Source organism: Micropterus salmoides, unplaced genomic scaffold (genome assembly GCF_014851395.1).
Source record: "Micropterus salmoides isolate LMB-PRFRI ecotype aquatic unplaced genomic scaffold, ASM1485139v1 Ms_hic_scaffold_10, whole genome shotgun sequence".
In the NCBI taxonomy this organism is placed as follows: domain Eukaryota; kingdom Metazoa; phylum Chordata; class Actinopteri; order Centrarchiformes; family Centrarchidae; genus Micropterus; species Micropterus salmoides.
Genome location: NW_024040041.1, coordinates 15,172,279 through 15,200,244, shown reverse-complemented (window position 1 = coordinate 15,200,244; position 27,966 = coordinate 15,172,279). Strand labels below are relative to the sequence as shown.

At 38.5% G+C, this 27,966-nt stretch overlaps 1 protein-coding gene across 1 annotated transcript; it reads right to left on the bottom strand.

The window, feature by feature from the left end:
• Window positions 1-182: 182 nt before the first annotated feature.
• On the bottom strand, window positions 183-27,966 carry LOC119887406 (Ig heavy chain Mem5-like). Its single transcript, XM_038698199.1, has 6 exons — window positions 27,918-27,966; window positions 27,542-27,830; window positions 22,351-22,373; window positions 4,913-4,960; window positions 1,856-2,155; window positions 183-571 (listed from the first exon to the last, which is right to left on the bottom strand). Exons 1-6 carry the CDS (start codon window positions 27,964-27,966, stop codon window positions 234-236), a joined length of 1,047 nt encoding a protein of 348 aa, XP_038554127.1. The 3' UTR covers window positions 183-233.

Sequence of the window (27,966 nt, the reverse complement as noted above, 5' to 3'; positions counted from 1 at the left end):
AAGCGCTGTGAGATAACTGTTGTTGTGATTTGGCGCTATATAAATAAAATTGAATTGAATTGAATTGAATTGAATTAACTTTGTTTTGGACTTGTATTGAACACACGATAACAGAAACAACTGCAGAATAAAATTTGATTAACTATAATAGCTCTGAAATAATCACTAAAGGGAAAATGTGAAAAGATAGAACTCAAAAGAGTTTAATGTTTAAAAGCATTGAATTGCACAATTTACTCACAAGTTGTATCTTTGTAAGTCACAGATGAATTCACAAATGTTATTTGACCTTTACATTTCCCCTCAAACACACATGTGAATTTACTGTCCTCAGTCCACTCACTGGATGGTACTGCAAGAAAACTTGCTGCACTGTACACCCTAGTTTCGGTCACTTCCTTTCCATCACATGTTTTGATCTCGTATATTTTGTTGGGGATATCCTCTTCATTTTTCAGCCATTTGAACTCATAATCTTTTGGTGAAAAATCTTTGGCCAAGCAGGAGAAGGTAACCTCGTTTTCCTTCTCAGAGGAGGCCAACACTAGAGTTGGCAATTTACAAATCACCGCTGAAAAACAAAGATATACACAAATATATGTATGCAGAAGCAGGGAATAATATATATATGCAGAAGAAGAGTTGACCAAAGTGCTCCAATGTTCATGTAATCTAGATTTACTATTAACTTAACTGACTTTTCTGTTCTACTGTATGTTATGCAACTTGCACACACATATGCACACATGATTACGCTCTTTAAATTAACACTTACTGTTTGTTACTAAAGTGTGCATAAAGAGTCAAAAGGAAAATAAAAATGTCAAAGTAAAACAAGTGAACAGCAGAGGTTTTATCACTTCTGCATATACATTGACTGGTCGGGCAAGCAAACACAGGCTTAACGTGAATGTTAATGATCAACACACAGTTTCCATCTATCTGCATAATTATGCAGACAGAGGGAAAAAAGCAGAACACATTGCAATAATCTGTTCTTGGACAGGTGCAGAGGACATACAGCATAATAGTAAAGAACAAATCAGACTCAGAGTCAGCAGCTGAATATACACAACAAAGCTTTAGCCTTTTCGTTCCACCTCACTGTCTGGTTTGACAGCTGGACCTACTAATTAAACATATTTAAGGATGTAAATGTTAAATTGGTTGTATTTTATTTTTATGCTGTCCGCTGTGTTTATGTTACTTAATGACAGATTGGAGTATTTTGTTTCTAAAACGGTGAAACAAATTACTGCTCTCTTTCACATTTACTTTACATGTGTCAACATCAGCAGCTCAGGATAAATGTACAAAGATGTTATAACGTCTGCCTCTAATAAACATTTAACAGGAAAACCCCAAAACCAAGTAAGAGAGATTCACTTTTAGTGTAAAGATATTACAACAATAACACATATTTATGACTTATTATTATTGCATGTATTGCGCTATATAAATATAATTATCATTAAATGATTACATCAACAAGTACTTTACTACTTTATTTTGTTGACATAAGGTCACAGCATGATCTTGAAACGAGGTTAATATCTTATAAATTTCATAATTACTGACTAGAAGTAGCCTTGTAGCACATAATTTATTGCACTGTAAAATGTAAAGCTTTCTATGACTAAGGGTATTTTGTCAGATACTGTATTCTACATCAAATTGTGGGAAATATTTATCAGTTATTATTGCCAAACTACTTGTCCTATTTTGTGTAATTAATAGATTTGATTTAAAATTGTTTCACCATAATAAAATATGTCAACAGTTCCACCATGGAAACCTGTTAGATGTTAAATTAGCTACTAAAAATGCATTTTATTTGACTTAGCATGAGTCTTACGTGGTGGTGGGACGACAGTAGCTTCTGCATTTCCTGCTGGATGTGTCACGGCACATTTGAAAGTCTGCCTTGCGTCCCAGTCCTGTCTCCTCACTCGGATTTGACTGACTCCCGTATAAACGTTCCCTTTCTGTACTGGAGGGTACTGAATGAAGTCCGTCAAGGCAGCCCCATTTTTGCTCCATGTGTAGGTCAGTGAGGAGGGTGTGAAGCCGGTGGCAAGGCAGCCGAGAGTGACCAAGTCTCCAGTCCCAGAACCACATTGCATCAGGGGAAACACAGTTGGTGCAGTTGGACAGGCTAACAGAGAAAAAACAAACATGCAAGAACCAAAATAAAATTTAATATAACAGACATTTTTCATCAAGTCAGGTAAGTTGATCAACAGTGTAACAAAGCACAGCATGGAACGCATTAATCTGCTGAATGTGTAAATATCAAATGCCCTCCATACACAGACGTTTATGTTTCTCTGTCTCATTTATTTAGATTTGTTGCCCTAAGGTTAACCTCCCTCAATAATGTTTTTTTTTTGTGGTAGCTTTATGTTGTTGTATGTATAAATACTTTAAACCACAACAATGATTAGTATTTTTTAATTCAAGCAATGAAGGTTAAAGTCAGTAAACATCCAGTAACTGAGTCTCTTAAAGAGTATTCTTACCTGATAAAACAGTTACAGTTGTACCCTTTCCCCAGTAGTCAAAAGCATAACCATAGTAGCACAGTGCTGAATCTACTTAGCTGTTAGTATGAAAAGACTACGTCTACTAATGTTGAGTGCAAGAATGAGCGTCTACCTCAGCTATTAATAAATCCTACTATGTTAAAAATAATCCACTTAAATTTATTTAAATGAATCCACTTAAAATAAACTAGCCATTAATATTCACCAGTGTGTCCTACTGAGAATATCGCTGTTTGAAGTTTTACAGTACTTACGCATACACACTTTAGTGACACTTGACATACTGAGAAGTTACAGAATAACTTAAACATGACATTTCAGTCTGAAACATACCCTGCTGTAGATTTGAAATGGTGAATCTTACCTGATGACACTGTTACCATAGTGCCTTTTCCCCAGTAGTCAAAAGCACCCCAGTTGCCACAGTTAACAGAGTCAATTCACACTTCTCACAAAAACTTATAACTGTAATATCCCATTACTTCATGCCACACAGTTTGGTTTCAGCAACAGGTCAAATCAAAGTAAAATAATAAAAATAATATAAAATATTAAGTTCCAACTGAACTAAACAGCCAGAAATTTTAACACTGTTGGCTGTGACCACAGGAAATCATAATATATTTTAGTAATATGATTAGGAATTTCATTCTCTAATCAGAAATATTAAAACATACCTGAGGTGATGCTGACCATAGATACTTTTCCCCAGTCGTCAAAAGCCCAGTTGCCACAGTTAAGAATGTCAATTCAAACTTTTCACAAAAACTCATTACTGGTATATCCCAAAGTTTGGTTTCAGTTTAAAAAACAGTTAAAATTAAATATAAAATTAAATGTTTTGTTGATAGACTTACTATCCAGCTGAACTTAACTTTTCACAAATTCTTTGTCTGGCTATATAATACCGTTGGCTTATCTTATTATTGGCCATCAGTTGTGACCACATGAAAGTGATAATATATATTTAGTAATATGATTAGGAATTTCACTCTGTAATCAGAAATATTGAAATAATATACCTGAGGTGACGGTCACCATCGTTCCTTTTCCCCAGTAGTCAAAAGCGTAGTCACAGTTCAACAAATTATTAAACACTGCATTCAGAAACCTGTTCCCAGATATTTACACTTCCATGGACGATTATTTTATGACAATCTACCTTCTGACATCTTTAACTTGCCATTTTCCAAATATGGATTCAGTAGATGGAACCAAATAGGATTTTCATCAGCAAATTTTAGATTCTACCGATTACAACATATTTAACATACATTATCCCAGAAATAAATGAATTGTGTGGCATCACAACTGCATTTCTTAATTCTAAAACTTTTTTAAAATCAAAATGTATAAATCAGTAAAAACATTTTTTGACTTACCTGATGTAACTGTAACCATTGTGCCTTTTCCCCAGTAATCAAAAGCATTGTCACAGTACAGTGTGTCAACACATCCAACATACAAAAACAAGCATCTTAAAGATGCTGTTGATGCCACTGAGGTCTAAATATACTATATTAAACTGTGTAATTACTACATTTTCAATATGAAGACAAATATAAGCTTTTTTTTTTTTACCTGTTGTGACGGTCACCATTGTTCCTTTTCCCCAGTAGGCAAAGAAGTCGTCACAGTTCAACAAATTACTAAACAACTGCATAAAAAAACCTGTTCCCAGATCTCTACACTTTCCTTGGTAGTTTATTTTATGACAATCTACCGTCAGTTAAAGTTTCAGAAGATTGAGCCAAACATGATTTTCATCACCATATTTTAGATTAAGATATTTTACATACAGTATCCTAGAAATTAAAGAACTGTATAGTGTCACTACTGCATTTCTTAAAAATACTAAAACTGTTTTCATATCAAAATGTATAAATTAGAATTAAAAAAAGAGGATTGACTTACCTGATGTAACTGTAACCATTGTGCCTTTTCCCCAGTAATCAAAAGCAGTGTCACATGTCAACACATCCAACATACAAAAACAATCACCCTAAAGATGCTGTTGATGCCACTGAGGTCTAAATATACTATATTAAACTGTGTAATTACTACATTTTCAATATGAAGACAAATATAAGCTTTTTTTACCTGTTGTGACAGTCACCATTATTCCTTTTCCCCATTAGTCAAAGTAGTCACAGTAACAGGTTTCAATAGCACTTCAGTGCAAAAATACTTATCAGCCTGTATCATTGAATAAAGTGTTACTCGGTAAACTACAGTGTACACCTATCATTTACCCTGGTACTTTTGCTGTAGATTACATTAGTTATTTGCTCCATAAACCAACATAAATTTAACAAAAAACGAGAAAAATATTGAATTGTCTTCACTCAAAAAACATGATTATTACTCACCAGAAGTTACAGTGACTTGTGTCCCTTTGCCCCAGTAGTCAAAATAGCCATCACAGTGATATATTACAATCTGCTTCTAATACAAATACTAAAACTGCTGTTTGAACCAAGAGAAACATACATGTTTCACTGACAGTGAGTTTACACAACCAGATACACATTTATCTCTTGAACTTGATAAAAGTTAATGATAGTTAGCTCTGTTTCCCTGAAGTCCACATTTACACCATTTAGAATAATAAAGGTAGAAATATTAATTCTTTGTATATGTTGATCTATCAAAGCCACTGAATTCAGCCACACTGTCCATCCCAGAGGTGTCTAGTGTTTTAGCCTGTATATTTTAGTGCTGAACATTTCACATATTTTAGGATGGATTTCCTAGGCAGCCAGGGGTTGTTTTCCTTGAAGCTATACAACTAGCAACTACAAAAATTAACAGACAGGTGTTTAATTTCAAATCTGCAAATTTTATTTTATAGAGTAAAAAACAAAATATAAAAATGTAAAGATACAGAAACATTCATGGGAAGACATGTACTTAGAAAATGTTTGAGAGAAAAGTAATTTGAGTCAATATCATAGTACAATTTTGCTGTTTGCATTTAGTTAATTTATAATAAATTACATTTCTATTATGTACATAATTAAAATTTTGACATAATTGTCAGTGTAAGTACAACTTGCAAAACCGAGGTTATGCTACAATACCACATTCATAATGACTGCAATTTTTTGCAGTTGTATGACAGCAGAAACAGAAATCTGTAGCAGACCTAAAATTTTTTAGTTATGCATTTTAATAAATTTATGAGAATTGATACCTGATTCATAAAATCAAAATTTTCCTCGTTAAGGGCACCACCGAGTTGTTATAATCCTAGAGTCTCCGGACCTCTAGGTAGTTTTGAATAATTATACAATTATTACTAGTGATCAGTTAGTTAATAATCGCTCAATTATCTTAAATCAGTCAGTCAGTCTCATATCTAAAGGGTCAATTCTCTTGGCAGGAACTAGAAATAGGCAACACACACAGCTCTTGATTACAGTGAATTTATTCTCTAACTAAGGTGATAAAAAGATGGTTGGATACAGGGAACATAAACATTTGCTGAACAATGAGCCTGGAGGTTCGATTGTGGGAAGCATTTGACTCATACGGCATAGAAGAGCTAATGAAAGTAAACTAATGCTATAATTTAGGAGTTAAAATGGGCATCTGATCACAGAACGTGTGTTAAGTCTTACTGCTTGTCGACAGTCTGCTTTTGGCCTGTTGCACGGGTCCCACGCTAGCTGCCCGATCCCGGCTTTTTGCTAGGGATTCTCCGGGGTTCTCCGTGTCTGATTGAAAACGCCTCCTCTGTCCAGGAATTTGGCTGTTTTCAGGTTTCCTTCGTTGTAGCTGGCGAAACCACGTGGCTTGGTCTGACCTCAGTGAAGTTGGCTCGACGAAAAAGGCTTAAAATGGAACTTGGTCGTTCCTGAATTAGTCCAGTGTAACTTAACGGACTGATAACTTTAACAAACAAAAGAAATAAAGAAAATAAAACAAACTGAAGGCAGATCGATGTCGCGGCACTTCAGGTGTGTAGCTTCAACAAAAGGCCTGTTTCGCTGGCCGAGTCTGGGCGTTGCCTGGCGAGGCACGCCACGCGCGTGCCAAAGCGTCCAGAGGGCAGAGCAGAGCGGAAGAGAGCCAACAGCGAAGAGAAGAGCGCGAGAGGTCGCGTGTCGCTCTTTTGTTGCCTGGGGCGTGGTTCCCCAGGTGGCGTCTCAGGTTTCCCAAGGGACTGCCTCTCTAAACTTAATGTTTAAAGAAAAGAAATCTATTTGCACGTCTTATAATCAAATATTTTCCACAATCGAACCTCAATGGTCGAACGGTTGTACTGTTCTAAGCATTTGGTAACAGGAAACAATTGTCACATTATTGGTCAGGATATTTATACATTTAACGGCATTTCCGACGAGGGCATGTAATACTTATTTCGTCCACTTGGGGGAGCTCAGGTTACATGAGGAAAGCTTGGATTAAATCAAAGATCGTCTCTCCTTAGGAACTGGGAATATTGTTGATTCATCCTTAAATTCAAGCTGGCGATTAAGAGTATAGTAAAACATTCCTTTGTCATCATTTCTAAAGGAATTTTGTAGGAAAGTATTATGAACAAGCATTGATTACATTAGATGAAGGAGTGTCTTGCCGAAAATAAAACACTGCACAAGTAACTTTCTTTTCAGCACTAATATCAACAACAGATAGCAACAACAGTTAACATAACTACTCAAATAGAGGCAAACGTAATCAGGTAACTAAAGATTTAATTAAATGCTTTGAGTCATTGGAGACTGCAGTCCTTTTACATTGAAAGTTCAGTGTCTGGACAATGTCACACTTAGGTGAGACAAGGAGTATCCCTTTGATGTGGTAATAAAACAAAGAATAAGGTCAGTTGCCACGGAAATGTGTGTGGGGGGCCAGTTTTGATAGGCTGTTTAGGGAAATGCAAATGGCTGGTTCGTGTCCCTTTGTCAGTTTAACAGTCAGGCCCCGCGTTATCAGCTTCGGAATCAAAAAGGTGCCAGTTTTACGGTCGGGATAGCACTTAGAGAAAGCAACTTTGACCCCTCCCCTTCTTCTCTGGGGAGGAGAAAGGAATTTAGAGTAGCTCCAAATTTATTCAATGTAAAATGCACAAATCCACACCGTTGTTCACTACAAATCCTTATCAAGTATTCTGTTCAAGTATCAACTTACTTAGCTCACCATATCTGTACTGATTAGGTGCTTAATGATGAATTACACAATACATGATTATAAATTGTCTATTCAACTTCATCAATCAGCTAAATCAAAAAGAAACTGAGTAAAATGGAATAAAACAAATACCAATGTTTTAAAAGAAAAGCAACAATAATTTTTTGTTCTCTAAACTAAAGAAAAACTGACTTTGTAATGTAGGTCAAGGGCAACTGGACTTGGTTGAAGATATTAGAAGACATTTCGTCCCTCATCCAAGAGACTTTTTCAGTTCCGACTGACTGGGAGGGAAACTCAGCAAGTCAACCTCTGTGGGATCGTTAGTGCTCCTGGTTGTGGTAACAACAGTCGTCATGGTCATTAGAGCAACCCAAGGACATCCCCATCTTTCGTTTGCTGGGATGTCTGTCTCTTTGTATCCTGTGTTGCAGATGTCAGGAGGCAGGGTAAAAATCATCAGTTGCTGGAGCCACCTGGGCCCGGTGTTCTCCACTATAAGAGCGCGTCTTTTGTTCTGCACTTCGGGCTAGAGAGAAGGGATACCCTGTTCCCTATGCTCCATGCTCCTCGTTATTTTCTGTTTCTTTCACCACACAACACTCCACACACTACTCCTTCAAGCATGCACACCTGCTGACATGACTGATCTACTGATTATCACACTTCATATGATTTTTGAATATTAAGTTGTTTTTGTTTGTGTAAAAAAACAAAAGTAATGGTACCGTTACTGCAGTTTGTGTTACTGTACTGTTCTTTTTTTGTTGCGGTGTTGAGCCAGCCGTGACAATGGCCAAGTCTGAACGACCATCGTTGGCATCTTCACCTGAGGCCAAGAGGAAATGCTTGTTCAGTTTCCTGGGAAGTGATGAAAGGACAGCATTGTAAGTGGGGGATAAGTGGTCGTGTAGGCCCCCTCCTTTGTTCAACGACTGCTTCTCAATCTGGGTATAAATGGCTTCCCTGACACCTCTTTCAAACCATCCGTCTTCTCTGTCTAAAATGTGCACCTGGTGATCCTCAAACGAGTGTCCTTTATCCTTCAGATGTAAATAAACTGCTGAGTCTTGACCTGTGGAGATTGCCCTTCTGAACCATGCGTTTGTGTAGTGGTTGTTTAGTTTCCCCAATGTGCAGGTCTGTGCATTCCTCACTGCATTGGATCGCATACACTAGATTGCTTTTCTTGTGTTTGGATATGCTGTCTTTGGGGTGTACCAGTATCATCTTGTGTGTGTTCTTGGGTTTAAAAAACACAGAGATGTGATGTTTGTTAAAAATCCTCCTGTTTCCTGGGCTCAACGTTAAACTTTTTTTCAACTGGCCCCACCAGGCCAGAGGCTTTGAAACTTACTGGCCTGAGGACAATTTTTTTTGGCCCTCCCTCTAAAAGTTATTTATCAGTATTACAACAAAACCAAAGACATAAGTTATGTTATACTGTTAACATGTTTAATCGGTTATTAAATACATCCTGGATATAAAGAAAAATAAACTAAAATGTAAACACAGTTAAAATGATTTAAAAAAATATAAAAATATTTAAGTATAAAAAGGTAATAGTTAACAAAAAAATTTACTTTTAAAACAAAACATACTAAGTAGTGTTGTAGTACTTGAGACCGGTCTTGAGACCAAGACCACTTTTTGATGGTCTCTGTCTCGGACATTGAGGACTCAGGATTTTATTTCAAGACCAGTCAAGGCCATAACTTTAAGAATATCAATAAATTGCTTTTGCATCATCTAATTTATTTATTAACATCCTAACTCTGATTGGATGTAAAACATATTGCTTCAAATGCAACCAATAACCCTAATTAAAATGTGTTGTTACTCCTCTCTGCAATTGCAATGCTTATGTTGATTTCAGCTCTTAGTGTTTGTATTTGGGTGTTACCTATGGTCTTGTTCCACATTTTATTGTGTGTCATGTAACGTGGGGAACTGGTCTTGGTCTCGACTTAGTTTCAGCGCCTAAAAGTCTTGGTCTTGGCTCGGTCTTGAAAACTCTGATCGTGATCTTGACTTGGTCTCGGTTTGGGCGGTCTTGACTACAACACTAATACTAAACAGACACAAACATGACCAGCTCTCTCTCCTGCTGACAACCATTTAAGAAAAAAATATAGGCTACAGAGAGCAGTGGATTCAAGTCAGGTCGCCATGGTAGTGCACAAGCACGTACCTTGAGATCCTCGGGCAGAGGTCTGTTGTCTGTTCCAGAGTTTCGACTGAAAACTAAAGGGGACAGAGCGTTTGCTGTCAGGGCCCCGAGGCTCTGGAACAGCCTGCCCGAGGAAATCAGGTCGGCTGAGTCAGTAAACTCTTTTAAGTCCCTTCTTAAAACATACTTTTATAGGAGAGCCTTTCCCGATCTTATTTGACTTTATTTTATCCCTTTTATTTTATTGTATTTTACTAATTTTATATTAATTTTTCATGCTCTTATCTTGTTTTTTTGTATTATTCGTTACACTTGTTAAAGCACTTTGTAACTTGTTTTTGAAAAGTGCTCTACAAATAAGGATTATTATTATTATTATTATTATTATTATTATTATTATTATTATTATTATTATAGTGACCTGTCAATCACAAGGTAGTCCTGCCCAAAAGAATACGCTGCATTATCTGCATTATTGTCTATTTTCCCCTAAATGGGACCATAATTTACTAAATGAACATCATGCTGTGTTGAAGAAGACTTGAAACTAGTGACTGAGAACCGGACTTCTTTTTGCAACCAGCGGACTCGCCCCCTGCTGGGTGAGAGAACGCAGTTTTAAATTCTGTGGACGGTATAATTTTCAGACCCAGAGGTTGCGGCATGATTAAGATTAGAGAAATAACGTTTGACAACCACTCGTCACGTAAGTACAACTCTGGATTGGACAACGGTGCTGCCCATAAGCTGAAAAACAACTGCAGGATGTTGAGTAGTTAAACTGTCCCAACATTACTTTTTACTGGCCCCGGGCCATCGGGGCACCATTATTGTCGAGCCCTGGTTTCTCTGATACTCCATACACATATGGAATCACAATGTAAACAGCTGTGTGACTTTCTACAGAGCAATAGTTTATTTTTGGATTTTCAGTCAGGATTTAGAGCTCATCATAGCACAGAGACAGCACTGGTGAAAATTAATAATGACCTCCTCATTGCATCAGACAATTGACTTATCTCTGTACTGCTTTTAATAGATCTTAGCGCGGATTAAGTCCTATTTATCAGATCGATTTTCAGTTTGTACATTAACGATGAGTCCTCCATGCATGCCAAAGTTAGTCATGGAATTCCACAAGGATCTGTCCTTGGACCAATCCTCTTCACTTTATATATGCTTCCTTTAGGCAATATTATCAGGAAATATTCCATAAACTTTTATTGTTATGCAGATGATACTCAGTTATATCTATCTATCAAGCCAGATGAAACTCATCAGTTAGCTAAACTTTTGTTACGGTGTTTTATTGTGATTGTTATTTTCTGGAACTGTTTTTAACCCCTTGTTGCTGTAGCACTTTGAGATTTCCCTGAAATGTAAAGTGCATTATAAATAAAATTTATTATTATTATTATTAAAACTTCAAATGTGCCTTCAGGATGTTAAAACCTGGATGACCTGTAATTTTCTAATGTTAAACTCAGATAAAACTGAAGTTAAATGTTCTGGGGCCTAAGCACCCCCGTGACGCATTATCTAAAGATATAGTTACTCTGGATGGCATCGCCCTTGCCTCCAGCACCACTGTGAGGAATCTTGGAGTTATCTTTGATCAGGACATGTCGTTTAAGTCTCACATTAAGCAAATTTCAAGTGTTCTGACAGGAACCAGGAAAAGAGATCACATTTCTCCTGTTTTAGCTTCTCTGCATGGCTTCCAGTAAAATCCAGAATAGAATTTAAAATCATTCTTCTTACCTACAAAGCGCTTAATGGTCAGGCACCATCTTATCTTAAAGAGCTCATAGTACCTTACTACCCCACCAGAGCACTGCGCTCCCAGAATGCAGGGTTACACAGTTAAAAATAAAAATGTGAAAAAATGGAAATATTCCGGCAGCTGGGGCGCCAGAAAAATACCGTAAAATAACAGTAAACAACCAACTCGTAAAAATACGGTAATATTCCATGTAATATGACAAGTCTGTAACTTTAATTTTACATAAAATCTTGTGCAGTTTTGGGGGATTTTATTATTTAATTAAGAACATAAACATTTTCCTAAATGTTTTGGTATGCTGAAGCATTAACAGTTCCTTTCACTGGAACTAAGGGGCCAAGCCAAACCCCTGAAAAACACCCCCACAGCAAACTTCACACACTTGGCGAAATGCAGTCAGGCCAGTACCATTCTCTTGGCAACCGCCAAACCCAGACTTATCCATCAGATTGCCAGACAGACAAGCGTGCTTCGTCACTCCAGAGAACACGTCTCCACTGCACTAGTGTTTAGTGGCACCGTGCTTTTCACCATATATCCGACGCTTTCCATTGCACTTGGTGATGTAAGGCTTGGATGCAGCTGCTCAGCCATGGAAACCCATTCCATGAAGCTCTCTACGCACTGTTCTAGAGCTATCTGAAGGCCACACAACATTTGGAAGTCTGTAGTTCTTGACTCTGCAGAAAGTTGGCAGCTTCTGCAGATGCGTCGACCCCGTGCTGTGATTTTATGTGGCCTACCCATTCAAGGCTGAGTTTCTGTTCTTCCAAATCGCTTCCACTTAGTTATAATACCACTAACAGTTGACCTTGGAATATTTAGTAGTAAGGAAATTTCACAAATGGATTTATTGCATAGGTACCAAGCTTGAATTTACTGAGCTCATGATAGTGACCCACTCTTTCACAAATGTTTGTAGAAGCAGTCCACATGCCTAGGTGCTTGATTTTATACACCTGTGGATATGGAAGTGATTGGAACATCTGAATTCAATGATTCGGACGGGGTGTCCCAATACTTTTGGTAGTCAAGCTTTTTGGATGTAAGGAACGTCAAGCTAGTGTAGATCATCTGCCTTTTGCTTATTGCTCACACTTAATGGGAAGAGCTGGTGGTGGAGGGAGAGTGGTTATCTGCTCTGTCATTTTTGCAGCCATGTAGCCACCAGACTTTCTGTGGAGAGGGCTATGGACTAACACATCTCCAGAATTTGGTCACCATACCAATTATTAAGGGAAACTTACTTAATGTCTTGCAGAACTTGGATAGATATACAATTGATTTTGTTTGCCATTGTTTATGTTTTCCAATTGAGCTAAGAACCCAAGTGGTTTCTTTAGGTCATCCAGAGGTGTTGTTGTGCAAAGTCAGTTGAATCTGAAAATGTACTTTTGGCTTGCATACCATTCAATGATTCATTTGGACTGCGAAGAAAAACTTCACATTCGCACTTGTCTTCTTTTGGACTTCCCCAACTCCCGTGCACACAGTTGTGCACTGCCTTGCAAGGCCAGGTGGACCTAATTCAACAATTTAGCTGTAGCACTCCTGGGGCACAACTAGAGGACAGAAAAGGAACAAGGATGCACAGCACAGAGAAACACGTACACCAAGAACAACATTTACCAGATACAAAAACTGGCTTTAGAAAGTCATAAAATATCATATTGAAACCAGGGAAGAAGTCTTTGGATTGTGCATTAAAACCACCATTTCCCCCTCCTATGAAAGCAAAATGCCAGCATTTTAAGAAATACTTTCCAATTACTTTACATTCAGATTGCACTTTAATCTTGGAGCTGTGTCTAACAGTATCCAAAATATTATTTATGTTGACCCAATTAGGTTTCTAATTCAATTCAATTCAATTTTATTTATATAGCTCCAAATCACAACAACAGTTATCTCACAACGCTTTTCATAAAAGAGCAGGTCTAGACCGTACTCTATGATGCTATTTACAGAAGCCCAACAGTTCCCACCAAGAGCAAGCACTAGGCGACAGAGGCAAGGAAAAACATGTTTTAAGAGGCAGAAACCTCGAGCAGAACCATGGCTCAGGGTGGGCGGCCATCTGCCTCGACCGGTTGGGGTGAGAGAGAGAGAGAGAGAGAGAGAGAGGGAGAGAGAGAGAGGGAGAGAGAGAGAGAGAGAGAGAGAAGGCAGCCTACACAATATACACACAGAGGTACAGACAGTAAAGGTGATGTTGCTATAGACCAGGGGTATTCAATTAGATTTCAAAGAGGTCTAGTTAGAGAAAATTTCCTGAAGCAAAGGTCCGGAACATCAAAACGACGAACTTGCGTTATCATTCAGTACTATAACCTATAGTTGTATCAACACATGTTTTTAGTCAACAACGGACTGTCAAATCAAATAATATTTCAGTCAGTTTTCACATCAAACTGGAGGGATAATAAATAATAACTATTCAAATAATAAATTCTAAATTTAAGTAAACTAAAGTGCTTAATTTTTAGAAAAAATTTAATAAAAATTGTAGCTTTAAGTGATGAAGTGTAGTCTTAACCAATTTTATAATAAACACTCAACACATCATAACAAATGAACAGCTGTAATGCCTCCTCTTCTCTTTCATTTCCTCTTACAGAGCTATCACTTTCCTACTTTCTGTTGTTCAGTGAGAAACGTGAGCTCCAGCTAGCATATTGGAGATCTATGAGATATTCTGGTTTTGAACTGCCCGTGGGAGGAATGTACATGTAAAAATCTGTACATTCTTGATTAAAAGTCATGTGAAATCTCTTTTATCTTTCGTCTCCTCAATTCGGGTGTGTTTCCAAAACGTCTCTGGTGAATCTTGCGGACTCGACTCGCAAGCATCGGTATGCACAGATTTGATTGGCTGAGCAGCGTCACATGAGACGATTGGAGCACACGCGATTGGTCTGTGAGTTTCCTGGTCCTCTAAACCAGTACAGTAAATGCTAGAAAAGCTGCGCGGGTTAAAATAGAAACGCTCCGTCACGAGGTAGTAAGTCTCAATAATAAATGTGCTGTAGGTCGGCGGTCCGGAGAGGACGGCGGCTGGGTCCGGATCCGGACCGCGGTCCGCCTATTAGTGACCTCTGCTATAGACTAAATGAAAAATGGTACAGATATTTATAGTAGTGTTAATGGTAACAGTCGTAATGTTAATGATTATAATAACAATAGGACTAGTAACAATAGTCGTTGCAGCAGAGGGTGTCGAGCAGGAACACGGGGGCAGCAGGTGACCCGCAGCCACAGATCCAGACTCCACAGCTCCAGAGCCAGAAAACCTGCAGGAAGTGATAGGAGGAGAGAGGAGAGGAACGAGAAAGCACAAGACTACCAGAAAGGGGAGAAGTTGTGTTAGTAACATGCAATAATGGGATGAGGTTGCATACAGAGGGAGAGAAAGTAGAGGAGAGAGGAGCTCAGTGCATCATAGGAAATCCCCCGGCAGTCTAGGCCTATAGCAGCATAACTAAGGCATGGTTCAGGACTCACCTGAGCCAGCCCTAACTATAAGCTTTATCAAAGAGGAAAGTCTTAAGCCTACTCTTAAATGTGGAGATGGTGTCTGCCTCCTGAACCCAAACTGGAACCTGGTTCCACAGGAGAGGAGATTGATAGCTGAACGCTCTGGCTCCTAGTCTACTTTTGGAGACTCTAGGAACCACAAGTAACCCTGCATTCTGGGAGCGCAGTGCTCTGGTGGGGTAGTAAGGTACTATGAGCTCTTTAAGATAAGATGGTGCCTGACCATTAAGAGCTTTGTAGGTAAGAAGAATGATTTTAAATTCTATTCTGGATTTTACTGGAAACCAATGCAAAGAAGCTAAAACGGGAGAAATATGATCTCTTTTCCTGGTTCCTGTCAGAACACGTGCTGCAGCATTCTGGATCAGCTGAAGAGTCTTAACGGACTTTTTCAAGCAGCCTGATAATAAGGAATTGCAGTAATCCAGCCTAGAAGTAACAAATGCATGGACTAGTTTTTCTGGATCATTTTTAGACAGGATGTTCCTGATTTTCGCAATATTACGTAGGTGGAAAAAGGCGGTCCTTGAAATTTGCTTAATGTGAGACTTAAACGACATGTCCTGATCAAAGATAACTCCAAGATTCCTCACAGTGGTGCTGGAGGCCAGGGCGATGCCATCCAGGGAAACTATATCTTTAGATAATGCGTCACGGAGGTGCTTAGGCCCCAGAGCAATAACTTCAGTTTTATCTGAGTTTAACATTAGAAAATTACAGGTCATCCAGGTTTTAACATCCTGAAGGCACATTTGAAGTTTAGCTAACTGATGAGTTTCATCTGGCTTAATCGATAGATATAACTGAGTATCATCTGCATAACAATGAAAGCTTATGGAATGTTTCCTGATAATATTGCCTAAGGGAAGCATATATAAAGTGAAGAGGATTGGTCCGAGGACAGATCCTTGAGGAACTCCATGACTAACTTTGGCATGCATGGAGGACTCATCGTTAACATGTACAAACTGAAATCGATCTGATAAATAGGACTTAAACCAGCTTGGAGCGGTTCCTTTAATGCCAATGAAATATTCCAGTCTCTGCAATAGGATCTGATGGTCAATGGTATCAAATGCAGCACTAAGATCTAATAAAACCAATACAGAGACAAGTCCTTTGTCTGATGCAATAAGGAGGTCGTAATTTTCACCAGTGCTGTCTCTGTGCTATGATGAGCTCTAAATCCTGACTGAAAAGGTGCAATGGATAAGACTAGATTTAGATAACAGCGTCAGCTGAATTAATAAATGTCTGAGTTTGGTCAAATTAAGTAAATTTAAGGAAGTCTGAAACTTTCATAAATAACCCTACAAAATTACTCAAAATGGGTTTCTGGTCTCTATTATAGGATAAATGGATTTATGTAAAATAATGTAATATTGTGAACATGTGGTAATTTTTATTTATGAAAAAACTAGATTTAAATATGTTTACTTTAGGTTTTGATAATACACCTATAGCTAAGACTCTTTAATCAAGTATCTGTAAAATGGCATTAAAATACATTTTTCATCACAAACCCGTAATTTTACAGGAAGTTTGTTTTTTTAACCACATTAAAAGGTGTGAACGCTTGTCATTTAACAATAAATTCAATATTACCTTTCTGTAATTTTACCACTTTGGGGCAATTATATACTATGTTAATCTAAATTGTAATCTAAGAATTATAATAAAAGTCAAAAGCTACGTAGCTACAGTAATTATGGCTGTTTTCAATGATCAAAACTATGTTTTGACAGTTTAACAATACTTGTAGACACAATATACTGATTAAAATAACATTTATTCAATGTTTTTATTTTCCAAATATCCATAATTAAAGGAGATATTTGTCAATTAACAAGAAAATCTATGTCAAGTTACAGAACAAATGTTTTTTGCTACGGTTAACTGTTACTAATTGTACCAAGTTCAAGAAATGTTTTTACAGTTTTAAACTTATTTTTAACAGTTTTTTCTTTTAAATAATAAAAATAATATTTGTGAAAATACAAGTAATTCCTGAATGTATTGTAACAGTTTGTTTATGTTAAAAAACCCAATATTTTCTTTAAAATAACATAAATGTTATGGTTAGTCACAGTTACAGGTTATTTTACATTAGATATGTAAATTCACAGTTTATTCATGCAATTTTTTGATATTTTCATGTATTTCAAAAATACAGGAAAAAAACTGAAATAAAAAGGAATGAAACTTTAAAATTACAGATTTTTTTTACAGTGTAGATCCCATGTTTTGACAGATTGTGTTTTGGACAAATGTGATATGTGATAGAGAAATTGGGAATTATTGGGGTAAGTGTGTGTAGATCAATAAAGGCAAGATTAGAAATACATTGGCGATGTTTGGATTTATTCAGTGGAGCCGCCACAAACTATGCGTCAACTGGACGTTCCAGCAGCAGCCCCTCAGTGGTTTAGGTTTTTTGTTTTTGCAGAAATCAAGTCACTATACAAGCCCTTTGAATTTTTGTATAATTTTCAGTATTAAATGCAGTAATTAATTTCCTCTTGCTAACAGTGAAAGTACATTATCAAGTTAAAATCCACTTAAGTTTAATGAACATCTTCATAAATGTTAATCATCATCCCAAATAAACAAAACATAGGAGAATGGAAAAACTGAGTCAAACACCAATCAACAAACTTTACTCACTGCTCTTAAAGAATATAGATGCGTCACCCTCAAGAATGACTGGAAGTCCTCTCAGGACATGGCATCTAATGGCTCAGTGCTCTGCAAAGAGATATAATACAAGAAATATATCTTTATCAGTTTATTTGTTCATATAGAGAAGTACCACAAGGGAAGGTGGGTGAATTAGTTTTTGTAATATGTATGAACTAACCATCAATATCATAACAAAAAAAACGTAAAGTAATATCAACCCACCGTTGATTTCCATCAAACTTGGACACAAACCATCAAGAACACCGAAGAACTCTTTAAGATTTCTACCAACAACCCTGTTAAACTCCAAGAACACCTGAAAAATGTGAAATAACTTACTATACTTTGTTATTTAGGCAGAGTTACTTATAACACTAATAAACCTCAAAATTTGACCAATGATGTATGTATCACAAAAAAAGAAGAGAGAGCCACTCAAAAATCACAATTGTCACAATCGCTAAAAATTTACTTATAAGTCAACGTCAAATTTACACACATTCAAATGTATACATTTCAAACTAGAAATGTTCCAGCAGTTTCTAATACTTGAATAAAGAAAACAACTTACCTCATTCAGACAGAAATGGTATCCTCTTTACGGCAGGCAAATGTCCTTTAAAACCGTACATACTTGCTAAAAACAGAAAAATGCCGGCATACAAAGTGCAAAGATCTTAAATTGCTCTGTGTAAATTAGAAAATGGTGCAACTTTCTCTAACCGCCAACGGACAAGCACAGACTTGTCTTGAGTTTTGAGCCAATCACAACAGGGCAGCACCGTTGCCTGAGGTAAAACTTGATAGTTTGTTAAACTTACAAAAATTAGTACACCCAATGACTGTCTCATACACTCTTCATATACTCATACTGTTTATGTAATGCAATAAAACTAATCTTTAAAAGTGGTATTTAATCAAACTGTTTGCATAGAATGAACTTTTGAGTTAACAGTGTAGTAAGTCATTTATAAACATAGTTATACATGTTGTATTCTTTATTAATAAGCTCATCTATAATGTGCTTAATAATTGTATTTTCATATTTTATACATGATCGGTTCACTGTTTATAAATTAAGTATTATTGTAATGACCATTTATACATGAGTTGTTAATGGTTCATTAGATCATTTGGAAAGTTTTAAAAAAATTATTACGTAGGTTAACTGCCTGTTTTTTGATACTTTCCCGAGAAAGAATATAAACAATCTCAGCATAACGCCTAAATCTACCAGTGGCAAAGCCCAAAGGATGCTACTAAGACTACCAGAAAGATGCCCCAGCTAACTTTACTGGGTAAAAGCCTCACCGTTACAGGCCTGGTATCATTTCTCTGAGACAGATCATCTATCACTACCAGCTCATCAGTGATGTGCTTAATGATTGTATTTGATTAAAAGTGTTATTCCAATGAAAAACCATATATATGTGCCTATGGTTCATATGATCATGTAGAACATTTAAGGAAATAAGTATTTTCTATCTAGGCCATACAAAATATTACAAACGAGACTGAAAAAAGTCTCTGTTCTGTTAGGCTTCTTAAGTCTCAGCCGAAAGGAATCTCAGGTTCGCCGTCTCCAAAGGCTTGAACGGGGCTTGGGTTAGCACGCGTAAAACCAGCGCCAAATCACACTGTGGGGCAACAGTCCGCGTCACTGGCCTGCGCCTTCGCACCCCTCTATGAAAGCGCTTCACCAGGGGGTGGGAGAATACAGTCCTGTCCCCGAAGCCCTCGTGACAGGATGAAATGGCGGCAGTGTAGGTTTTAACCGTTATGAACGGCAGCCCCCTGTCCATGAGCTGCTGGAGGAACGAAAGCACCGCCGGCAGAGGACAGGCAACCAGGTCCATCCCCTGGTCCAGACACCAGCGTTGGAAAGCCGACCATTTAGAGGAGTAAGAGGACTGAGTGGAGGCCACACGGGCCCAGAAGCGGGTCTTAAGTGTAAAGACACCATCACTCGGGATTTTTGAATGCCGTCATTTGCCGAAGGAGTTTTTTCCCCCTGGAAACTCCGGTGAGTAAAGTTTGTAACCTTTAGGAGAGAGCTAAAAGTGCAGCGTGATGCTAGCTTAAATGGGTGGGTTAAAACCATATTACTGTAAGTTAAAAGCAGTCGAGGGATTTTTGTGAGTATGATGACGTGAACTATTCATCAGTATTTTCTTGTGTCGTGGTTTCAAACTAATCTCTGGAGGTACTTTTGGAGGTATTTTTATTTACAGTAATTATGACAATGCATGTTAAAGATAATTTCCTTGACTAAAATGTGTAAACTCTGTTCAGTATTTTTTGGTTGTAATTTAATGTAATGTAATGTTAAGAGATGGAGAAATTTAATTAATTCATAGTAGTGATGTCTTGTCTTGCATAGTAGTGATGTCTTGACCACGGCGTGGTCAGCTGCTTCGGATCCCATTGAACAGGACTGACACATCAGACACTGGCAGATAAGAAAGATCCACCACATGTTTATTATCCTGCCCAGGTAGAGATAAAAATAACTAAAAGACACTGGACACTTTTTAAAATTGTATTTTTTATGAAAGAGCTCTTATTAGTCTGGGGATTGTTTCAAACATGGTTGGTGCACTATGAGAGTGTTAAAGGCAATGTAATAAACCTGCCCACTGTTCTTTAATCACACACAGTCTATTTCTTAGCCCAACACTACTTCTCAGAACCTAGGTTGGTAAGTTAGCTAAAGTTCTACACTAGTGTTAAATATTCTAAACTATGCTACAGGGCTTTCCCCAGTACGTTGAACTATGATGCTAAGGGGCTCCCAAGTGTGTTATAAAGTGACAACAAGGCGTCTTGACCATTGGTCCATATGTGACGACTTGGGAGTGAGAACGGGTTGGGTTGTAGATGGTTCATTTTATATAAACAGTTGTACAGTTTATGCAGCAGTAGTCTCTCGTGTTGTGTTTTTTTGTGAATGAATGGGTGAAAGGCATTTTGTAATAAATAATATGTTCTGTATCCCTTTGTGTTGTGTCAGTTTCATTTTTCTGTTCAGAAGAAAACTGATTCTGGAGTGTTACAATATCATTTCTAAGTGCTTTGTAAGGCATAGATAGTCCTCACTTTAGATGAGCTCACGCAAAATACTTTACTAACTATTAGTAACAGATCTTGGAGTTTTGATGATGAGTTCAGAGAAATGATACCAGGCCTGTAACGGTGAGGCTTTTACCCTGTAAAGTTAGTTGGGGCATCTTTCGGGTAGTCTTAGTAGCATCCTTTTGTGGGAAAGTATCAGAAAACAGGCAGTTATGTAATAATTTTCTTAAACTTTCCAAATGATCTTAAGAATCATTAACAACTCATACATAAATGGTTTGTCATTAAAATAATACTCCATTTATAAATAGTGAACCGATCATATATGAAGTAAGAAAATACAATAAAATTATTAAGCAAATAGATGAGCTTATTAATAAAGAATACAACATGTATAAGTATAGTTATAAATGACTTACTAATGTGTATTAACGTAAGAACAATGGTTTATAAATGATGAATAATAAATGTACTAATACTTAACAACTGCTTCATAGTGTGTAGATAAATGAGAATAAAACATTTATAACTGTGTTTATGAATGACTTACTAATGTGTATTAATGTATGAACAATGCTTTATAAATGATGAATTCCTTATTTACTAATGCTTCATTAATGCTTTATAGTGTGTAGTTATTATAAAGTGCTACCAAAAAAACATTTTAACAAATATTTGGTGTGCAATTTACGAAAACATGGAAGATGTGTTATTATTTTCACCGGCATGATCTTCATGCTTGAACTTATGGAAACATGTGGACATAGTTTCTCCACAGAGAATTTAATCAGCAGCACTGTAAGAAATAGAAAATAGCCTTATTACATCATCTGTAAGCAATGATTCCAAGGAAAAACATTTTTCAGAATATAAAATATAAACATGTTTGAAACATGTGAAATAAAAAAGGTATTCAATTTGTAGTGGTGATAAATACAGGAAGTAGTATTTGTATGACTCTCCTATTAATGTCTCTCACTGTGGATCTCTGGCACAGTAATACACAGCAGTGTCTTCAGGCTGCACATTCTGTCTGTTTAGAGTCACACTGTTTCTGGAAGAGTCTAAATTGACACTGAACTTGTTCTTTAGTGAATCTTTCACTCCAGTCCTTTCCCTGCAGGCTGTCTGATCCAAGCTGTGTAGTCGCTGCTAACAGAATAAGAGACCTGACAGGTGATGGTCAGACGTTGACCTGGCTGCACAGTCACAGAGGCTGGCTGTGTCAACTGTTCTGTTTCATATAGGCTTCGGCCTCTAAGGCTATAGCTATTGGGTTTACCGCTGTGTTGACCGGCTGCAGCTGGCCATGCGGCCTTCATGCAGCCTGGCTCCGATGTCGCAGGCAGACCTTTTCCTCTGTTGCCTGTCCCGGCCGGGAGGTGAGTTTTTTCGAGGAGGTCTGTAGAGGAAGATCCCTGGAGGAAAGTCAAACCTGCCGCCCCGGCCGGTAGGTGGGTGCAGGGGTCCGGTGGTGGTCCGACAACTGGCGGCTGGCTTCCCTCCAGACTCTGCGGCAGCGTCGACGATGGGCCTGTACAGAAAGGGCCGCTACCTCCTCCTCTAGTGATGGGAACAAGGGGGGCTGATAACCCAGGGAACACATGAATGGGGACATACCAGTGGCGGCGCAGACTTGGGAGTTGTGGGCTGAACCTGGAGGCATGCGCCCATTGGAGAACCCCGGGAGCGGACACTCAAGAGGACGTAGGGGCGGTTAGGGGGACCGGCACCGGGGTCTGGGTCGGTGGACTGGGCACGGCGAACAGCTGACTCCACCTCCCAGACCACAGAAGTGACAAGACAGGTGCGAGGCAGGATGGTGTCAGGGGGGTCCGAAGGGGTGTCTGGGGAGTGGAGTCGGGAGAGAGCGTCTGGCTTGGTGTTGCAGGACCCGGTAGGAGAGGGTGAAGTTAAACCTGTTGAAGAACAGGGCCCACCGGGCTTGATGGGAGTTCAGTCTCTTGGCGGTCTGGATGTAAGAGAGATTTTTGTGGTCGGTGAGGACCAGGAAGGGGTGTTCTGCTCCCTCAAGCCTCCATTCCTCCAGAGCCAGCTTGATAGCCAGCAGCTCCCGGTCCCCCACGGTGTAGTTTTGCTCCATGGGAGACAGCCGTCGCGAATAGAAGGCGCAGCCCAGTGACATAACAGATTTTGGCCTCAGGGATTCACGGGAGAAGGAAAACGCCGGCGGTGGGGCACGGGGCAAAGTCCGTGGAGAGGGAGCGAGGCAGGGATCGAGAGGGGGACAGCGGTTGCGCGGAACAGGGGTCAGGAATGGTGGTACCATATGGGCCAGTGAGGCGTTGACTCATCCTGCTTCGCCTCTAACCCAATAGCGATAGCCTTAGAGGATGAAGACTATACTAAATAGAACAGGGGTTACGTACTGTAACCTGGAGTATAGGCGCAGCCCTCTAAGTTGAAGGCCTCACTGGACCTTGGTTCTCAGTGCTGAAGAAAAGGCATTTGGGAGCTGAAGGCTAGGTCTCACCGATGGTGTAGACTAAAATTCTCAGTGCCGCGCAGGTGCGCGGAAGGGGTAAACCCAATAGCGATAACCTTAGAGGGCTGCGCCTATACTCATAGAATCCGGGTTACAGTACATAACCCCTGTTCACACTTGACCAATGTTTTGTAACAAATGATCAAGTTATACTGCAAAAGAAGAACTGCTGACTTTGACAAATCCAGAGAGACTCACATCCAGCTGCCAACAGCAGCAGCAGAGCTACAGAAAACATGGTTTATGTTAAAAGTGACGTGCTGTGAACTCCACTGACAGCCTGATGGGAAGTTTTTATAGCTGAGTTTGCATAGAACCAAACACATGAAAATGTCCCTGCATTTATAGAAATGAAACAAATTTTAACTTTTTTTAACTTAAAGAGGTGGTATTATGCCCATTTTCAGGTTCTACATCTTATTTAGGGGTTGTACCAGAAAAGGTTTACATAGTTTAATTTTCAAAAAACACATATTTTTCTCATACTGCACATTGCTGCAGCTCCTCTTTTCACCCTATATGTTGTACGCTCCGCTCTTGAGCTATAGAGTAACTTAACCTCTGTACAAAATCTTTGTTGGGAGTTGCGCAATCAGAAGCAGAGAAGGGTGGGTCGTAAGAAACAAGGTAGTGTGATCCAAATCCAAGCCGCTTCAGACTGCGACCGTAACCTAGCAGATGGTGTAAGTTCCTCACAAGTCCACAACCACACATCATTGTTCCACATCTTACCATAAACCACTACAAAAATCACCATATTTCAACTAAATTTTACATAAAAATTGGCAAAACAATTTGAATTTTTGCTCAGTAGCTTTCACATCAGGTGTAACTTTAGTATTATAGTTATAACTATAGCTGTTTTAGCCAACGTTTACAACAACTCCGCACTTAAACAGTCTGTGAAGTTACATTGCCGTGTTTATTTTAAATATAATACTTACAGATTGTGATTGTGAATTTCCAGGCCCAGAGTCAGAGTTATATCGTCTTTTAGGACTAAACGTTGAACTGTTGCCGGTGTTCTGATGATCTATGCTGCCTTGTCGAAAAATGCCACCATAGCGCAAATCGATAGACTCAACTCTACTCTGCCCTGCTCCGTTTTCCATTGCAGATAGTACCCAGAGATAGTACGTAGCTTGTCGTCATAGCAACGCCACACACAACTTCCTATGACGTAATGTTCAATGCGACACACACACCAGCGATCCACACAGCTTTCTCTTTTTTAAGTTAAAACGTTTCAACATTACTCAGAATGTAAAGACAGATAAGCGGTATGAAAACCTTCCAGCTGTGTTTTCCTCTGCCGTTGATGCTGCAGCGGTCTGTGTAACGGCGGGAGCAGAGGGCTCTGTGAGCGGGTGGCTGGCCGGCCTCACACGCTCCTCCCACAGGTTGGCACAGGCATCCCCCGCAGCAGGGCCGTGCAGAGACCTTTGGAAGGGCAGGTGCTCAAAGCATAAAAGGGGCACATGGAACAAGGATTTAAATAGGGCTGTTCTCAAAAATCAATACAGAAATATATTGTCATGTATTCCTTGATTATATGCGTATACAGATGCTTCTGTATCGATACATCAACAAATGCTGTCACACAGTTTTGAAAAAGAAACACAGGGAATACCCAGATCTAGCTTTAAAACACGGTGGGCTGACATACAGGGAACAGCTGCTGTTGAGGGGTTGCTGTTGCTGTTGCTGCTGCTGCTGATACTACTGGAGATGATCTGTGACTAGAGATATTATAACAAACATAGGAGATATATTAGCTGATGAAACAAATATATGACCATGACGAGATGTAAAGATTGCTGACAGTATTTGGGACCGGCTCACTATGACTGACATGCTGTAGTGCTGCAGCCGCTGCCAAGACTGACTGCTATGAGAAAATCAGAAGGAGATGCTCACAGAGACTGCTGCACACCAAGAGCTGCAGGTAGAGGAAATAAGATATCAGGTTAAAAAAAGTATGGGAAATAATCTGGGAAGGAAACAGTACTTGGAGAAAGGACTAGGTTAGCCAAGGCAGGGGTAAGAGTGAGACAGATCTATAGACAGGTGTGTGTGTGTGTGTGTGTTTGTGTGTATAGACAATATTGTGATAATGATTTTATATATTGCATTGTGAATCTGAGATATACTTGGATTTTGATTGACTATATGTCTAATAATGAATCTAAAAAGATGTGTGTGTGTTCATTCTGTTGGCCCATAATAACCATGACAGAGCAGCATTTACCTTTCACATAAACATTTCATACCTTTGTTTGAAATCTAATAGGGCCATTTCTTCTTCACTCTTTACTTTGATGTCAGGAATATTATTTATTTTATATTGACACTGACATTATTACATGTAGTTGAGTTATTTTCATATAATAGGCTTGCTATTAAATCTATTCAAATACTGTTCTGATTTAAATGATTGTTTTAAAACGGGCTGATAAGTAGGCTATAATTCGGAGGAATAAGTAATAAACCTGTTTTACCAATGTTGTTATAATTATTTTAAGGCACACTATGTTTTTTGTGTCCTGTAGGCAGAGCTGCTGAATCACTAACGGTGTGTGAACGGGAGGGCTCGTCATGGATGAGGTCATCAGGTGAAAGGTCGTAATGTGGGTCATTTTATTTACTGCGAAATTATTATTAATTCATTTTATTAATATTTTGATTCGGCAGGCCTTCACAAAAGGACCTTTACAAATTTTAAAATTAATTAATTAATTAAATTTGTCATTGACAAAAGGGCACTTTGGGCATCAAAGGGCAAAAGGACAGGTGCTCAAGCACCCATTGTACCCCCCTCTGCACGTGCATGCCCCGCAGGTACTTGCGGGGCTCCTCAACTCCAAAAATATTCAAGCACATTTTTGTTCCGCCATCACTTCTCATAAAACCGTCAATATTCGAAATCTACACAGCTGATTTCTCACCTCAAAACTTCTCAGAAGTGGATTTAATGATGAAATTACATACAAAAACTGTAAAATATAAAACTTTCTGTTGCTGGTCTCTGTCTGGCACGCACAGTGATGTTGCAGTGAATAGTTACGAATCTCTATGACCAATCAGCAGTCTGTCGTGTTTTCACGTTACATTTTAGTATCGCCTCAGCTCGCTTGGAACCTCGACGGAGGTGAGGTGATACGAAAAGAAGTACCTGGAAGCAGGTACAGGTACAACATTTCTACAATGGAAACCCAAACAAAGGCGAGTCGAGCCAAAGAGCCTCCGCTCAGACTGACCCCGCTAACCGCTTGGCAAGCTTTATGACGCGTTTTCATTGTTATGTCACAAGTAAAGGAAGTGAAGGGCTGGACTACAAACGAGCTGTTTTCGAGCAGTTCAGAGCAGTGCTTTCATGCATGGATGTGGTTGTGTAAAAAAATAAGAACCAGTCTTAACATTATTCAGTGTGATTTACCATTACTATTTTTACTCAGCAATCCCAGATTTTTTTTTTTTACTGCAGGATTGTTGTTCATCAATTCATCCATCTACTTCCTGTCTGCTGAGATGAACTGACAGACAGATGGAGCTGCAGTCACTGCTGATGGTAAACTCTTTATAGTTAAACTGTACTATTCAAAATTTGCTAAATCAAGTTAACATGCTGCATCTTTAGAAAAGTCTTCATCAGCAGTAGTGTTAAGTTTTAATTCAGTCCAGGGTTCAACTGTCAGTCAGTTAAGATCAATGAGAACACCAGATCTGAGTGTTAGAGGAGAGAGAAACGTGACACTGACTGCCCTGCAATATTATTGTTCACTCTCATATCAAGACTCATTTATAATTTACAGACATTATTTTGTCTTAGTTTGTAGTAGTACTTTAACTTCAGCGACCATATTATTGTATGTCACTGTCTTTGGTCTTTTTTTAAAAGTTATCTTTATTGTGTTTATTGAATTTCCCTGGACAGTTTTCAGGACTTGTATAATTTATTATTCAAGAATATATGCTATATAAAATATGTATTTCAACACAATAATTAAAAAATATAAAAAATATATTTAATAAATATGTAATATGAATACAAAGAAAAAGAGACTGGAGACTGAAAGATGATTGGGATTTTGTACAGCTGCTCAACCAACTCCAGTCATTGTGAGTTTCGAGCACAATAATTAACAGCAGAATCTTCAGTCTTCAGATTATTCATCTGCAGATACAGCTGCTGCCTGCTGTTGTCTCTGGAGATGGTAAACCGTCCTTGAACTGACTGACAGTAGGATGTCCCGTCATTGTCATTTTCATCCCAGGCAACCCACTCCAGTCCGACCCAGTTCATATCGTAGTCGCTGAATGTGAATCCAGAGGTTGTACAGGTCAGTCTGTGGGATTCTCCAGGCCTTTTAACCACTGGTTCAGATTCTGTCAGCGTCTGACCATCAACACCTGTTAAACATTTAAAAAACCCCACATGAATTAAGTTTGTACATGTAATAAGAACTATGTCAAATCAAGATCAGATAATATTTTCACCTGCCCAGCAGACAGTTAAAAGCAGCAGTCCTGTCCTATAGTCCATCAT

Coding starts and splice junctions, on each gene's coding strand:
- LOC119887406 (XM_038698199.1), bottom strand. CDS start 27,966: ATGATGGACTATAGGACAGGACTGCTGCTTTTAACTGTCTGCTGGGCA. Junction 4,961..22,350: donor ACCTACCGGCCGGGGCGGCA/GGTTTGACTTTC, acceptor ATCACTGTGATG/GCTATTTTGACTACTGGGGC. Junction 572..1,855: donor TACTGTCGTCCCACCACCAC/GTAAGACTCATG, acceptor TTTGTTTTTCAG/CGGTGATTTGTAAATTGCCA.